Below are 12,093 nucleotides of genomic sequence, written 5' to 3'. Positions count from 1 at the left end.
TAAATCTCTGGCTCTCATGAGATTTGTTGATAGAGATATCACTTCCTTTCTTGCCTCTTCTCTGACTAAACTTAAATGCTTGTGAAAGCAAGCCCTCATACAGTACAAACCAAGTCTACATTTTGCCATAGAAATATTGTGTTTTTTAAATTTTTTTCAATTTTTAGAAACTAAGAGACTTCACATAAAATTTAGATTTACTATTGGCAATACAGGGTCTGAGTCCCCAGGCTGCAACAATCAGAACAGGAGTAAGCAAGATACAGCCTATGGGCCAAATGCAGCCCACCACCAGTATTTGTACAGCCCAAGGAGTCAGAATAGCTTTACATTTTTAAATCATTCCAAAGAGAGAGAGAGAGAAACATTGTTCAGTTGTCTCCCGTACACACCCTAACTGTGGCTGGAAACCACCTAGGTATGTGCCCTGACAGGGAATCAAACCTACAACCTTTGGTGTACAGAACAACACTCCAACCAACTGAGCCAACTGCTGAGGCTAAAATTAAAATTTTAGTAAACATAAATAAAACTTTATTGGTACAACACAGTCACACCCATTTGTTCACACAGAGTCTCCAGCTGCTTTTACACCACAATGCAAAGCTGAATAGTTATAGAGACTCCAGTAGTTAAAATAGAGACTGCACAAAGCACAGTGACACCTCCTCTAAACCTCCAAAGACTTTCTTTGTATTTCTTGTTATTTTGTCGCCTCCTACTACTGCCTGTTTAGCTTTCTGAGTCTGAGTGCTTCTTCTCACTAATTTACACATGACTTAAGGAAACCACGTCAGATACTCAACAAATGCTCTACTAAACCCAACCCAAATAATGAAACAAGGGTGGATCTCGTGAGCCAGGAAATAGTAACTAAGATCCTCTGCAATCGATCATGCTAAACTCTGCCTATTGCTCATTATCTTACATGAAATTCATAAAAGACTATGAAGGATGTTTTTAAACCTATATTTCAGGTTCAGAGAATGAACATTTATATACATGCATACATGTTACATACATCCATACTTACAATCCTATTAAAGAGGCTCAATATAATCTCATTTTATACTAGATGAAAATCATGAGGGGAGAAAGCTTTTGCTTATGTTCATCAGGTTTTAAAATTAAATACCTACAAGGCAACTTAGACAATAAATATGTTAAGATATCGTCAACATCACACCTAAAGTCTGGTGCTAATCAGCACAAAAGTCGCACCTGGGTATGAACCTCCTGGTTCCCTGTCTTCCCTTACCTGAAGTGCTGTCAGTTTATGTCTTACATTCACTAGGATAATGCGTGCTAACAACAGCAGTATGGGCTTCGAGGTCAGGCTGTAGACTGATTCACCATCAAGAATGAGCAGACTCAGAACAACTGCATCCAGTCCTTTCACCTAAAAAAAAAATTTGTAAACTAAGAAGATATAATTTAACAAAATATCATTAATCTTTATGTCTTGTAATTACACATATTTTCCAGTTACTCCAGTTCTGAAGCAAAGACATTAATCTATTACAGAGTAATTGGCACTGGGCAGAATCATAACATCATAAATGCCCTTAGGGATCTACAAATCCAGCCGGCCCTGACAGAGAGCCACCCATCTGCTGTGCTTCAGAGGAACAGGGAGCTCAAGACAATACTAACACTGAAGAGGCATCATGACTTTATAGATTTACTTACAACAAAATGTCATCTCAGTAAAAAGCATCCCTAAAGTATTTTAAACACATTTCACATATGCTTCATTAGCTGGCAAATGTCATTACAAAGCATGACTGCTCCATAATTTCTTTTATTTTTGTTTGTTTCTCTTTTTTTTATTATTGTTTAAAGTATTATATATAGTAGTACATATATGTCCTTTTTCTTTTCCCCACTGACCTTCCCCCCCCCCGCCTCCCCTAACCCTTGTCGCATGCCCTCATAATTCCTATCAAGCCAACAAGGTCTTACATAGCAAGTGCTGAGCAGGCACACAACCAAGGAGCAGAGAACAGAAAGCTGCCAAAAAAAAAAAAAAAGAAGAAGAACAAAAGAAAAAAGAAAAACAATTTTTTTAAAAAAAGCTGCAAAATAGGGATGCCTGTGAAAACTCCACCCCTTGACTGCACAGATTTCCTAAATGTTTTTAAAATGTGAACTGCACAATTGTGACAGGTTCCACAAAACAGACAGCAGGGATGCGTAACTGTTAGGAATATGAGCTCTAATCTCAGAGACACAGGATGGTGTCCTTTGTCTGCTTCTTATCAGTTTGTAGACAGATAAATTTCTTAACCGAAGCCTCAGTTTCATCAATTATAAAATGAAATAATAGAAACTATACCTCATAGAATTCTTATGATAAAATTATACTGAGAAGTATAAAGAGGAATAAAGACAACATGAATGACTCCCACCAAACCACACATAAAGCTCACTGTTATCTCCACTACGGACAGAAGGAATTTTTTAAAAATTAAATCATTAAGGAACTATTTTGAAGTTATTTCCAACTGCCTCAATTTTAGAAGTGAGACAACAGATCCAAAAAAGTTAAGTGAAGCCCCAAATCACACAGAACTTAGGGTCTGAATAAAGAATATAGTCCAAGTTTTCCAACTCCCAAACCAATGTTTTTCCCACCATATGCTGCCTTCCCCATCTCTTCCTGTCACTCAGCAAGGTCAGGGCCGTGGAAGGCATTAGGAAGGCCTCAAGTTCAGGACCAGGATCACTCCCAGCCTTCGCACTGACACAAGGCCATAAATTAGAGGCAGGGGAAATTAATCTGGCTTTGGTGACTAGACTCCATGACCATAAAGTATATTCACAAATATTTGTGCATTGCAAGGGCTAAGAAAGATGAATCAGCTTTATATATCCCACATATGAGTGAAATCATATGGTTCTTAACTTTTTCTATATGACTTATTTCACTTAGCAAAATAAGATCTATAACAGTAAAAGCAACAAATGAACAAACAAGACAAACAAATAAAAACCCATGCCACAAACAACAGTATGTGGTTACCAGAAGGAATGGGAGGTGGCAGAGTATAGAAAAGGGTAAAGGGGATCAGATACATGGTGACAGGAGACTCGACTTTGGGTGGTGAACACACAATCCAATATACAGATGATATATTATAGAATTGTACATTTGAAACCTATATAATTTTAATAACCAATGGCACCCCAATCATTTTAATAAAATTTAAAAACAATAATATAAATAAAACCATTAAATCTTTATAAAAAGAAAAACATGAATCAGCACAGGAAAATGACAACTACAAAATACTGCCCAGTTTCAAAATTTCAGCTCCATCTTTCCAAATCCTCTATCCAGGTGGCTGGATAAATCCTTAGATTGCTGGTATAGAGTATAAATTGTATACTCCTTTTAAAAGCATCCTGACATTACCAAGGGAAGTTGAACATGTAAACACCCTTGCACAAGAAACTCTACAGCTTCCCTATTAAGTGTTGGGGATGGTTGACAAGTGTGTTGAAATACTGATCCCCTCAGCCCAACTACAGCCTGGGGCCAATAAAACCTCCTCCTCCATTTGGTATACTGCACCAACCAAATACTATCATTTTTTAAATCTGCTGTGCTTTGAAACTTGCAAATAATTTCCAGAAGGTGTGTTCCTAATAATATATATCAAAAAATGGAAACAACCCATATGGCCAGTAAGAATAGAACAGAAATATAAAATTGCAGTATATCCATACAATTAGGATATGACACAACAGTAAAAATAAATAATGGCATAATTTCAAAAATATACCATTGAGCAAAGCAAATCACAGAATACATAGTTTGTTTCTTTTATATAAAGTTCAAAAATTGGTAAAACTAGCCCTAGCTGGTTTGACTCAGTGGATTTTTTCCCACAAACATCACTCTCTTCTCCCCGCTAAATGTCTGCTCTTATGATTGCACTAGAATGTATTCCCTCCTCTTCCCTACTCTTCATTTCCTCATAGCCCTGCAGGTTTTAACTCAAGTTCCACTCCCAACTAAAAGGTCTTTGATCATTTAACCTTTCAATAATGACGCAGGGTCAGCATTATGAATTTCAATTACACTGCTGCAATGGAATACAATGACTCAGTAAACTGAGTCACACAACCAATTATAATGGCTTTCAGATTATGGCTGCAGGAGCTCCAGTGGCGCAATCGGTTAGCGCGCGGTACTTATACAGATTATGGCTGCTTTTGTACCTCTTCTCTTTCTACCTCACCACCAAATTACTAACATTTATCTCAGTAACTCCATCCCTTCCATTTGCTATGATCTACTGATGCAAGTCAATAACACTGTCTTCATATACAGAGAATAAGAATATCAACAGGGCCCTGACTGGTTTGGCTCAGTGGATAGAGCATCGGCCTGCGGATTCAAGGGTCCCAGGTTCGATTCCAGTCAAGGGCAGGTACCTTGGTTGTGGGCACATCCCCAGTAGGAGGTGTGCAGGAGGCAGCTGATCGATGTTTCTAACTCTCTATCCCTCTCCCTTCCTCTCTGTAAAAAAATCAATAAAATATATATATATATTTTTTTTTTTAAAAGAATATCAACAGGGAGACCTCTGTGCCAGGCACTTAAGACAATATTTTTAAGATAAAGGAACTCACCCCTGGGAACTATTCCTAAGCATTGCAGCAAAACTTACCTGCAAAAGATTTCCAGATCTGCTGCTTTGCCAGAAAACACCTTTATGTAACTGTGGGAACATAGGCATCTACTAGTATATATATGAGCACCTGGTACAGCTGCCTGTGCTATAAAAACAGAGCAGCTCACAGAGCTCCAGAAAATGGGGACATCTGAAGTGGGGTTTGAGACTGGCAATGACACTTCTGGAAATATGTCAAAAATCTGACTGAGGAACAAGCATTCTTGGCAGGTTTTGTACAAGCTATAAAATCATGAATTCATTCTTACTAATTGGTAACTCCAGTTTCTAAAGACTAGTCCCTGAAGAATAGATCACATCATAATAACTACATATGATGTTTCCAAGAAGCATACCTCACTGAATTGCTGGAACAAAACAGATGGCAAGAATTCCTGAGGGTGTAAATCAACCGGAGGCCCCGTCCAGTTACTCTGAACAAAGAGTTGCAAACTGCTCACACCAATTAAGAAAATCAATTGTTGTCTGCATATAAGAATAAAGAAATAAATGTGAACCACTGTATAACCACCATACTATTTCATTTCAGTTTTAATAAGCAAAATGTAAGATATCAACCAATATTTGAGATTATCCGAGAGTATTACAAAGAAAAATTTCTGACCCAGCCAGCATGTCTCAGTGGTTGAGCATCAACTTATGAGCCAGGAGGTCACCGCTCGATTCCCAATCAGGGCACAAGCCCAGGTTGTGAGCTTGATCCCCAGTGGGGGGCATGCAGGAGGCAGCCAATCAATGATTCTCTCTCATTATTGATGTTTCTATCTCTATCTCCCTTTCTGGTTCTCTCTAAAATCAATAAAAGTATATTTTTAAAAGAAAAAATATCATCTAAAATATTATTTAAAGATGAAATCAATAAAAATATGTATTTTTTGAAAAGAGCAGCACTAGAGAAAAAAGGTGACCAAAGAGCCTGCTTCGTTAGAAATCAGGAAACTTGGGGAAAACAGGTGTGTAGCAAGATCTTAATGTCTTACTATAACCATCACAACCAAAAATCTAAATCCCTAAGGCCAACTGCATATAGAACTTAATTTCAAATTCTTCAAAATGAGGCAACTGAAATCTTTCTTTTCAGCTCTACAAGACAAGCTGGAATTCTGCTCTCCCAGTGATTAACGTACATGTATATGTTTTAATGTACACCACAAAGCCAGTTTCTATGATACTGGCACATACTTCAGACAGCAAAATATGAATCAGGACAGCCATTTTAGGAATGTACTGGTAAACTACCAGTAAACCATAAAAATGAAAAGGAGTGATATTAATCTTTAAAATGAAATAAAATGCCTACAGTAACATTCTTTTGTGAACTCCCTTATGGATACAAATTATGTCTTATTCCTCTTCACAACCTCAACATTTAGTACAGTAGTCTGTTGAAGAAAAAACAAAGCCATTGCCTAGAAATAATGGTAAAACAAAATTGTATGCATATTAAAGAAAATTAAAACTTGATGTGGATGCCAAGATAATAAAGTCAGAAGGATATTAACAAATTTATAACAGTAAAAATTAGGTTTTACTGCTATGTAACTATTACACTTAATCCTACAAACTTATATCAACTTTAGTGGAAGAAGGTAAAACAAGGGTTCCATAATAAATGCATTAAGTTTTCTGATCTCTAGAAAGTTAACAGTCTAAAACATAATAAAAATAGTTATTATTAAGTGTCACTCAGCAATCTAGAAATAACAAGATGAACAGGATATGCTTTCAAGTTAAAAGGAAATATGGTCTGAAGTCTTGTTTATAGGTAAAAACTATCAGACCTAAGCATTTGGAAGCTCAGTGAATTAGTTACCATCCAATTACATGCCAATTTCATATACAAAATCCTTATATCCTACACCACTTTACTTTTTCATTCTAATGGTCCCCTGGAGAGAAGCTCTTAACATTGATTATTTGGTACATTATGAGCCCTAAATAAATGTAAAGCTGGGTATTTCAATAACTGCTAAAATCAGTGCCTTATACTGTCAAAGCTCTATTAAATGTATTAAGATGCACATTCTCTATGAAAACTTCAAATAAAATTCTACCTTTGGGTTTTGTCCAAATCTGGTGAGAAATCCAGGAATGTTAATATCTGCTTCTCTAGGTAGCTGTCAATCTTTTCTTCAGTTATCTTTGTTGAATTAAAAATATTTTGAGTCAATGAATTTAAGAATATGGCCTCATAATTCCCTTCTAGCAGCAATTGTAGGAACGATCCACTCTCTGTAATATAAAAAATTAGATCAATAATCCAAAAGAACAATTTTTTTTCATACTGTAAAGGATACTACTATTTAAGTAAATCTACCATTTTAGTATGCAAAAGAGTATATATTTAGAATGCTTGCTGTACATTAATCAAAAAGCACTGAACTGCCGAAACCGGCTTGGCTCAGTGGATAGAGCGTTGGCCTGCGGACTGAAGGGTCCCAGGTTCGATTCCGGTCAAGGGCATGTAACTTGGTTGCGGGCACATCCCCTGTGGGGGGTGTGCAGGAGGCGGCTGATCGATGTTTCTCTCTCATTGATGTTTCTAGCTCTCTATCCCTCTCCCTTCCTCTCTGTAAAAAAATTAATAAAATATATTTTTAAAAAAAAGCACTGAACCAATTACCATCACTCTACAAACATTACTTCTCCTAGAATTAGCAGCTTATCTACAAAATATGAGTAGCAAAGTAGAAGTTAGACCCAGAAATAACATTCCTCATTAATAAGTATTCTCACCTTTCTGCTGGGAATTCAAAGAAATTCCTACTAACAATGTAAAAGTTTCCATAGTCAGAGTTCTAAGACATTTCACAGCCTGGCTGCCCCTCAAAAAAGCTGGTTCACTCACTGCTCCTCTAGAATCTCACGCACACTCCCTCCTCCATACTCTTACACTTGTGATTTCTCCTGCTGAGCTCTTCTCCACCTGTCAGCCTTATCCTTTAACCAAAAATCAGCTCAAGTCTTACTTCTTCCCATGAAACTGTTCCAGACAAGACTTCAGAAACTACCTATCCTGATGCACCTATTTTGTGTGTGCACACACGCACACCACTTGTATACTGTCATAAATGCTATTTCTCTTCTGGGTCCAGCCTAAATACCACAATCAGATGTGCCTATATCCCACTAGTATGTGTGCCTTTTCATTCCTTAACTCTCGGTTAAATGTGCATTGCTAGGAAGAATCACAGCTTTTCTGCTTACGAGCTGTGCAACCTTGAATACATGACTTAACCAGTCAGTAGTTAAATGCCTTCATCAGCAAATTTAAAGTAGCATCTACCTTTCGTGTCTATTATAAAGATCAAACAACTAAAAAAAGAAAAGAAACAAAAGATCAAACGACTAAATAAATGTCAGAAAAGTGGCTGATGTTGCCATTGTTATCATTTCTGAACCTGGGCGATGAGAAGTTTGGGGGGAAGACAAGCTCGGAGGATGAGGACACGCCCACCATGTCAAGTATGCAACCACCCAGAGCCTTAAGCCATCGACAAGATTTTGGTAGGAAAATAAAATAAAACAAGGAGGGGTAAGAACCCAGCCACTGCCACCCCTTCTCCTCACAGCCCGACGCTGGCCTGAGTCCCTGGCAAGTGCGCCTCGCTCACCTGAGCCGGCGACTCCCTCCTGCTTCCATTGCTGCCGCTCAGCCTCAGTGGGGAAGCCCCTCAAAACTGCCAGCTCCGGGGTCCACATCTCCCCGGACATCGCCCCAGCCCAAACCGGTTACCAAAACGGTCACACACTAAAGTGAAAAAGGGAAGGTGCACAGACGCCGAAGTCCAGTGACGACAACGCTTGTGGAACCCCATGTGCTAATAACGGCCCGGGGAGGCGGCCATAACAGCAGCGCGGGGCATCCTGGGAAAAACGGACCCCGCACTAGCTTCCGCCTAGAAAACCGACGCTAAGACCCTGATACTGAGCATGCCCAGTAGAGTTGCCCCGCCCCAAGCGGGGAATGGACGGGATTGGAGGGCGCGGCCGACCTCAGCCCCGCCCCGAGCGGGGAATGGACGGGATTGGTGGGCGCGGCCGACCTCAGCCCCGCCCCGAGGGCGGCAGCCGCGGGCTGCAGGCGTCATGGGAGGCGTGGCGTCCTCAGGGGCCTCTCCCTCGGGACTGCGGGCTTTCGGGTCCAGCTGCCCTTCAATGGAAGGTCTGCCGCTTTAATTCCCAAACCTTCTTGGGTCTGAACGCTCCTCGCTACCTGATGAAAGACGTAGTTCTTTCCGCAAAAAGCACGTGGGCCTATACTACCAACAGCTGGGTACCATCAATGGAAGTGAGAGACCCTGTGGAGTCAGTCCCTAAACCCCAGGTTAAGCACCCCGGCCGCAGAGAAAAGGTATTTTTTTAATGAATTAAAGTGTAAGTAAAGTGTTTGGTTTTGACGTTGCCACTACATAAATTATGCCCGAATGGGGACACCTGGCCAGCCGCTGAGGCAGGGAAGTTTTTGGAGGATAAACTGAACGCTGCAGAAACGCTGCCACCCTGCGTGCCTGCTGCTGAGCACAGGGCGCCTTTAATCTTAGCAGTGCTCGAGGTGAAAACGAAGCTCTGAGGCTCGGCTGTGGCAGGAGGGACTGTGCCCTTCCTCCCACCCCCACCTCCGTGGACTTTGAGCCTGCACTGAGGATGCCACCGGGAGAAACCTGCAGGGTAAGCCTCACCACACAGGGTTCATGGAAGAATTTAGGGCAATACATCTCCAGAACGATCCCACTCCAAGGAGGAAGGAAAAACAATTGTGGTTTTTTTTTTAATTTATCCCCTCCACCCTCTCCCCCACCCCTGCTATTGTGGCTCCATCCCTAGTGCTGGGAGTGCTGGAGGCAGCTGATCAAGGATTCTCATCATTGATGTTTCCATCTCTCTCGCTCTCCCTTCCTTTCTGAAATCAATAAAAATATACATTTCTTAAAGTCCAATAGTATCTAACGTGGTGCCATCAACTCGAGCTCTCCTTTTGCTCTTTTGTGTCTGGAACAACTTCTTTCTCCCTGGCTCATTTCTTTATTCTCACCCCTCAAGACTCTGGATATGTTTCTTCAGGAAGTGTTCCCTGACCGTATCACCATCATTTACCTGAGGTAGTTGTCCCTCCTCTGTGCTCCCAACAGTACCCTGCAACTAACACCATCAGAGAACTTACTGTACTGCACTGACATTGTATTTTCATGTGTCATTCAACTCTCACCTGCAGGAACCTGTACTGCTATGTATATGAATTGGGCCTTATAGTACTGGTATTGTTCCTTTCCTTTTTGTAAAATAATATTCTGAGGACTAATGGTGTAGAGTGGAGAAAATGACCGAAGCTTATTTTAATGACTAAGATCCAAAATTGGAGGAAAACACATATAACAGCAGCTTTTATTCTCCACCCTGATGGGACCCTGACAGACCAAACAATAACAAAGGCTAAAGGATTAATGACTGTTCTTTTACCTTTTATTGCTGATAATTTTATACCTAGATTTTAGCTATCATGTCTGTGGTAAATGACTTTTTATAAATGGACTCTCTTTTGTCATTCTTGGAGTAGCTCACCACCCACCAGACCTAATACTGTTTCAGAACCTTTAATTTCCTGGTCACATACTGTTTGTCCTTCCTTTATCCATGCTTAAGGAGCTCTGTACCTTGTAGTTCCCCTTTTTTCAGAGTGCAACTCACTGTTCAGAGTATGTCTTCTTCTGGTCAGCTCCAGATTCAGGGTTCCCATGTGCCATTTTATCCTATCTAATACAAGAGAAACATGCAAATTGACCATACCTCCACTATGCCCACAAGCCATGCCCACCAGCCAATCAGGAGAGAGTATGCAAATTAACCCAACAAATGTGGCAGCTGCCACAGAGCTGGAGCCAGCCAGAGGCTTGGGTTACCCCTGGCGATGGAGAAAGCCAAGCTTCCTGCCCGTCCTGGCCAGCCCTGGCCTCCACTCAAGGCTACAAAGTTTCAATTATACAAGATAAATAAATCCCAACAAAAATGGCGGCAGCCAAGGAGCTGGAGAGAGCAGGAGGCTTGGGCTGCCCCCAGCGATGGAGGAAGCCAAGCTTCCCGCCTGCCCTGGCTCAAGGCTACAAAGTTTCAATTATAGAAGATAAATAAATCCCAGATACCAAGGCCTCTACTTGGTTCACCAGAGGAAGTGCCGGCCTGCAAACCACCACAGGCCCCTTGCCCAGGCCGCCCCACGCCCCAAGGGAACTCCCACCCTGATATGGGACACCCTTCAGGGCAAACCAGCTGGCCCCCACCCTTGCACCAGGCCTCTATCCTATCTAATAAAACAGTAATATGCAAATTGACTGTCACTCCAACACACAAGATGGCTACCCCCATGTGGACACAAGATGGCCAGCAAGGGAGGGCAGTTGGGAGGGACCAGGCCTGCAAGGGAGGGCAGTTGGGGGCAATCAAGCCTGCAGGGGAGGGCAGTTAGGGGTGACCAGGACGGCAGAGGAGGGAAGTTGGGGGCAACCGGGCCTGCAGGGGAGAGCAGTTGGGGGGACCAGGCCTGCAGGGGAGAGCAGTTGGGGGTGACCAGGCCTGCAGGGGAGGGCAGTTAGGGGCAATCAGGCTGGCAGGGGAGTGGTTAGTGGGTAATTAGGCTGGCAGGCAGAAGCGGTTAGGGGAGGCAGGTGAGCAGTTGGGAGCCAACAGTCCTAGATTGTGAGAGGGATGTCCCAGATTGGAGAGGGTGCAGGCTGGGCTGAGGGACACACACACCCCTGAACGAATTTTGTGCATCGGGCCTCTAGTTTTATATAAATACTGTCAAAAATCACCTTAGCTTTTCCTTTGTGATAATTGGTCTTATAAAAATATCCTTTCCTTTCCAATGCTTAGGTCTTGCAAGTGTCCAATTCTTTGTGTCCAAGTATTTCACACACAGCAAACTGTTTTAGAAATAAGACATACTAACACACCTAAGTCTTTATTTATTTGACTCTAGGAAGAGTTTGCATGAAAATGAGCCTATATGGCAGGTACAGAATGTACTGTAACAGCACCAGAGAGGTACCACCTCTCTGCTCTACAGAGCCTGTGTTTAATGCATACAGGTAACTTTAGTAATAAAACCAGAGTCCAGGAAGAAAAGGAGCCCTTTAGGGAAAAAATCAGTTTAAGGGTGACTTTTCAAATTAACCATACCTTTCATATACTTAAATTCAAATAACAAATACATTCACAAGCCCAAATATTGGCATAGAATAAAATCATGTTCATTTATTTTTCTGCAATTAGAAGGCATAAAATTAAATATGTTGAATGTAATAAATTCATCCATACAAGTGCAAGTGTCCAACTATAACACATTTTAACGGCAGATTTATAATTTAAAAAATGTACCAGTAAATCAAAAAAGGAG

General features: G+C 41.1%; 1 protein-coding gene across 1 annotated transcript in view; it reads right to left on the bottom strand.

Moving 5' to 3' along the window:
• The window catches only part of TTC27 (tetratricopeptide repeat domain 27), a 100,736-nt gene extending 92,164 nt beyond the window's left edge, over positions 1-8,572 (bottom strand). Inside the window, exons 1-4 of the mRNA XM_079792155.1 lie at positions 8,315-8,572; positions 6,755-6,932; positions 5,036-5,165; positions 1,259-1,399 (exon numbers count right to left, since the gene is read on the bottom strand). Of these exons, the coding sequence (XP_079648281.1) occupies positions 1,259-1,399; positions 5,036-5,165; positions 6,755-6,932; positions 8,315-8,414 (549 nt within the window). The 5' untranslated portion in view covers positions 8,415-8,572. The remainder of the gene's footprint in view (positions 1-1,258; positions 1,400-5,035; positions 5,166-6,754; positions 6,933-8,314) is intronic.
• Between the last annotated feature and the right edge of the window lie 3,521 nt (positions 8,573-12,093).

The sequence above is a fragment of the Cnephaeus nilssonii genome (genome assembly GCF_951640355.1).
Source record: "Cnephaeus nilssonii genome assembly, chromosome: 15".
Lineage (NCBI taxonomy): Eukaryota > Metazoa > Chordata > Mammalia > Chiroptera > Vespertilionidae > Cnephaeus > Cnephaeus nilssonii.
Note: the sequence above shows the minus strand (reverse complement) of the source record. Positions and strands in the feature narration are given on the sequence as shown.